Source organism: Apodemus sylvaticus, chromosome X (genome assembly GCF_947179515.1).
Source record: "Apodemus sylvaticus chromosome X, mApoSyl1.1, whole genome shotgun sequence".
Taxonomy (NCBI): Eukaryota; Metazoa; Chordata; class Mammalia; order Rodentia; family Muridae; genus Apodemus; species Apodemus sylvaticus.
Genome location: NC_067495.1, coordinates 12,999,808 through 13,004,769, shown reverse-complemented (window position 1 = coordinate 13,004,769; position 4,962 = coordinate 12,999,808). Strand labels below are relative to the sequence as shown.

At 54.0% G+C, this 4,962-nt stretch overlaps 1 protein-coding gene across 1 annotated transcript; it reads right to left on the bottom strand.

Moving 5' to 3' along the window:
* Positions 1-291: 291 nt before the first annotated feature.
* On the bottom strand, positions 292-3,480 carry Usp27x (ubiquitin specific peptidase 27 X-linked; the record flags this gene model as incomplete). The annotated part of the gene is made up of 1 exon (XM_052171619.1): positions 292-3,480. A coding segment is annotated over one exon (2,253 nt), but the record flags the coding sequence as incomplete, so codon positions are not given.
* Between the last annotated feature and the right edge of the window lie 1,482 nt (positions 3,481-4,962).

Below are 4,962 nucleotides of genomic sequence, written 5' to 3'. Positions count from 1 at the left end.
AAACCACAAACACTATTCGGTGGAAGCCTGAGCCATTAAAACAATGTCATTGTATTTCAAAGGGACAAAAGGTGATTAGTTGTACCCCCACCCCCAATCAATCTGAGGTGTGACACTGAATATGATGCCCTATATATACACGCAACAGTGGAGTTCACTGCCCTGGGGAGAGTTCTTAAGATTGCTTGTTTATGACTGCATGTGACATGTGTTTTTCTGTCCACCGGTCTCAGGTGGGATTGGCATTCAGTTCGGATACACTCTGGCCGCCCAGTCCAAATAAAATTCAGATTCAGATCCAACAAACAGTTTACTGAGTCTCTACAAAGTTCCAAACCTTTGACTTTGACACATTTTTATATCATTTACTCTTTAACAACAATCGTTTAAGGTAGGAATTATCTGCATGTTACAGATGAGAAAATAATCACAAAGAGGCTCACTGATTTGCTCAAGTATATCATACAGCTTTAAAAAAATACACACACCCAGACACACACACACACACACACTCCTCACACACCTACACTGTCAGCTGAGGCCTGTCCTTGTTAATTGCTTATCTTACAGCCTTCTCTACTTTTGGAGCACCTGTTGCTCCCCTTCCACAAGCCCGGTTATTTCTTCTTTCACTAGCCCAGGTGAGCTTTCTTTTTTTCTTAATACTGCGTTTAATAGCACAAAAATCACAAATACAAAGAAACTGGCAAAGGTATTTGTCAATGAGATATCCTTGCCTCCTCCACTTCACTGCTTTCATCCCCATGTACATAATGGGGTACATAATAAGCTTTTTATTCCCCTCCCCCCACAAACATGTGGCTGTTACATGATTGGTCAATTGAAGCTGAAACACCCATGGAGAAAGATGTTTTACGGTTACAAGGGCACACACACACACCCCAACACCACCCCCCTCCCCCCTACATCTTCCCACACAAACTTTTGGAGGAATATAGGATACGAACCAGTGTCACAATTTCCCTGCTCTGCCTTTCCCCATCCAGAACATTCCTGCCACTTAATTTCCTTCACGTGACTGCTTAAGACTAGAGCCTCTTCTTCCTCCCCTCCTATTTCTCTTCTGATCAGGACTTTTTTTGGACACTGGATACTGTTCAATTCTTACTCTGTAAGGCCCACCGGCCTCAGTCATGTAGATCAATCAAATCTCGAAGCCTGTTGTAGTTGTGTCGTCTTCCACTCTACGGAGGCCTGTGTGGTGCTTCAGTAGGCTTGTGGAGTCACTTCTTTCACCTTTTCTGGCTCAGATTCCAGGACCTGTTTGTGATAGAACAGTAAATACCCTTCACTGTCCAGCACATCTTTGATACTGGCCTTGGTGATTACGGCATCATCACACCTGAACCACTGGTCCCTGTGGTGCCGAATGAAACTGGTGTAGTGGCCACTCTCCAAGGTTCCTTGATGATTAACCACAGCAAACAAGGAATACTTATTCTCGTTGTTCCCACTATTGCTTGGGAGCTGCAACTGTCCATTCATCCGGGTCTCTTTACTTGACGCCATAAATGGTGTCATATCCAGCTCCAGAGGAAAGGAAATGTACGTAGTGATCTTGCGCCTCTGTTTCGCTGAGTGTTCAAACCGTTTGAAATGAAAGCAGGCAACCACTGGTAACTTCTTCATAGTGAGCTGTTTGGTAGATTCTTGGTAGCTTTGGCAACTACCACACTTGATTTTGGCACTACTTCCTAAGTGCTCTGGCCTTGTAAACCTCCGCAAGCAGTCCGTGAGGGTGGTAACGCCTGGTATATGGCTTTCGCCATTCAGGCTGCTCTCCCTCCCAGGGCTCATGGGCCAGAAGGATGTGCAAGAGCCAGGCAAGTCCAGACTGATGTCCCAGCATGGGTCTATAGTGGTGGAGACACCATGGCAGGCTTGGCAGGTGACATCGGACTGCAGGCCACCGGTGAAGATTTGGTCTATGATGCAGTTACAGTGGTTGAGGTTGCTGGCCACCTTACCGACATCGTCACCTTTGCAGTGCCTGTGCAGGACATCTAGCGCAGCGATGAGGAACTCGTGAGCATCCTGTTGCCTGTACCCTGCTAGATGGCGAGCGTGTATCCACACCAGGTGCAGTAACTTATAGGGCACATGAGGCGATGGGTTTCCAGAATACAGCTCCCGAAAGAGCGAAGACATCTCACAGACCAGACACAACTCCGGGCTGGGCATTTCGCACCGGTGCCTGTCAGAGAGAAAGAAATCTCTCAGTATTGGAGTGTGGGTCAGGGCCTGGACAATGCAGTTCATGAAACACGTGTTGCCAAGATTAATTAGTCCTCGTAAGCCGATGGTGAAGCTGGAGGCAATTCTTCTTCTTCGTGGGTTGTGCCCCAACAGTTCTAACTCAGGTCTGGTGGTTTCCCAGGTGGGATATTTCTCACCAAGGCCTGGCACTGAACACTGTTGAGAAACCTCTGTCGAGGTGGACGCTTGTAATTTCAAGGCTTCTCCTTGCTCTTCTTTGGCAATTTGCTCAATGTCTATGTCATACACATAGTCTTTACACATGAAGCAGTATATGCCTCCGTAATAAAGATCTACCGCCAAGTTGTGCTGTTTTGTCTCAGCGTGCTCGTGGATGTGTTTCTCTGTGAAGCAGCCAAAGAAGACACAGGAAAGGCAAGAGTGGAGTCTGTTTAAATGGGTGCCACACACATGACACACGCACGACTTTGCCTTGCTTTTTCTGGTCTCTGGGGTTCCACACCACACGAAGCACTGGTAGATAACCCGCAATTCCTGCCTCCAGTTCTCTCCCACCTTAAAGCTGTTCACGTGGGAACAACCTGGTGGCCCCACAGCAAAATCCACATCCAGGCATCCGCCCCCAGGACCGCGCCGGGGTCGGGGCCGGGTCCGGGGCCGGGGCGGGGGCCGTGGCCTAGGCTGCGGCGGGGTACGGAGCCTAGTCTGGGGCCGGGGCCGGGGTCGGCGGCGCGGGGCACGACTGCGACGCGGAGAGGGATCAGGGGGCCGCGGAGGATCGGAGGGAAGGGTGAGGGGAGGAACCTGGTCTCCACTGCCGCCAAGACCGCTCTGCGCTGGGTTCTCATCCTTCGGCTCCTGCTCGGGCTGCCTCTTAGGTTCAGGCTCAGGCTCCGGTAAGGGCTGGGGTTCGGGCTCCGGCTCGGGCTCAGGCTCCAGCTCCTGTTCGGGCTCCGGCTCGGGCTCCGGCTCGGGCTCCGGCTCGGGCTCGGGCTCCGGCTGGGGCTCCGGCTCGGGCTCTGGCTTAGGCTCCAGCTCGGGCTCCCGCTCGGGCTCCGGCTCGGGCTCCAGCTTGGGCTCCGGCTCCAGCTCCAGCTTGAGCTCAGCCCCGCGGCCCGGACCCTCCGCGATCTCCACCTTCCCGGTGGCGTCCACCTTCCCTGCTGTCTCCACCTTTTCGGTGGCGTCCACCTTCCCGGCCGCCTCCACCTTCCCCTCTACCTTCTCCGCCTCCACCTTCCTCTATGCCTTCTCTCCCGGCTCCGCCGTCTCCGCCTCCTCCAGCCTCCTCCGCCTCCACTGGCTGCGGCTCCTCCCCCTGCTCGTGGGGCTCGGGCGGCCACTGGGCGTGGTGGCGCGGGGGCCACGCAGACCTGGGGTGTCCCCCGTCCGGACTGAGGGAGCGCGGTGGTTGTGGCAGCTGGACCCAAAAGGGACTTTCACTGAAGGAGGCGGCAGCGGAAGCAGGCGACGCCCCCGGGAATGCTCCCGCCGAAGCCCCCTAGCGGAGGCCGCTTCTGCAGCCAGGCCCCGTTTCCTTTAATTCAATATTTCCCAAACTTGCTGGTTCACGACAATCACGTGGGGGAGCATGTTAAAATTACAGATTCCTCGGCTCCACCCGCAGGCCTACTGAATCAGACTCTTGAAGGGAGGTACTCCGGAACCTGGATCTCTAACTAGGGACGGAGAAACTGCTAGTGATCAGGCAAGTTTGGGAAACACAGCTCTAATTCATTGAGGCTGGCGGGAAGTGGGGCGGGGACCGCGCAGTCTCTTTAAGGCGCTTCCAGCTCTCAGCTCCAATCGCTGCTCTGACCCCCTAGGCGGTCTCCTCCCCTCTAGTACTGCCCTCAAGGGTGCAGCTTCCCCTAGCCTGTGGGGGGCGGGGGGGGGGAGCGAATGGTTGTCTCGTCTAGAAATGTCTTCTGAGGCCATAAAATATCCCTCCACAAAGTGGTACTTGAGAATAAAGGCGGGAGCTCCGACATCCATCCTTCCAGAGGCTGAACCTGCCTGCAGCAGCTGAATGTGCCCCCAGCATGTCCCAGTCTCCCCTCTAAGTGCAGATCCTGCTCTCCCAGAAATGATGAAGCTCAAACTCTACTTGGGGCCCGGCCTGGATCCCAGATCTAGAGGGAAAACAGTGCTCCCAAGGCCGCTCCACCTGAAGCAGAATGTCCCTTTGACTATCATATCAGCACATCCTGTGCTGGCTCCTTGCCTCCTCCTCAGGCTCCAAAGGCCCTGGGTGGGATGACTCTTTGACAGCTGGTCTCCAGATCCAGCACTCCCTGAGCAGCCTGTGGGCAGAAACCGGTACTCCAAGGCCAGCAGGGGAAACCAGACACTGCAAGGCTGTTCCTACAGGTTGCACCTCCCTTAAGCTGAAAGGAACCCAAACTACAAGGTCTGAGACCCTTACAATTTAGCAGAGTCTCCGGTGGGCAGCAGGTAGGAATAAAAGGGGGAACTTTGGAGCTGCCAGTGAGGAGAAAGGTTGGACACCAGTCTGGGGGCCCGCTGTATGGAAGACAGCATCACAGAGAGCAGGAAGAAGGAGTCCAGACAAAACAGCTCAGGTCTTGTGCAGAGTGTGGGGATGTCAGAAGCAGCTGCAACTGCTGCTTCTGGAGGGTGCAGCCAAAGGCAGGCATCAGCATGTGTGGAGAGTGAGCTGGGAAGAGTCTGGCGCCTCAGTGTGACAGCCAGCCGGCTGTACCT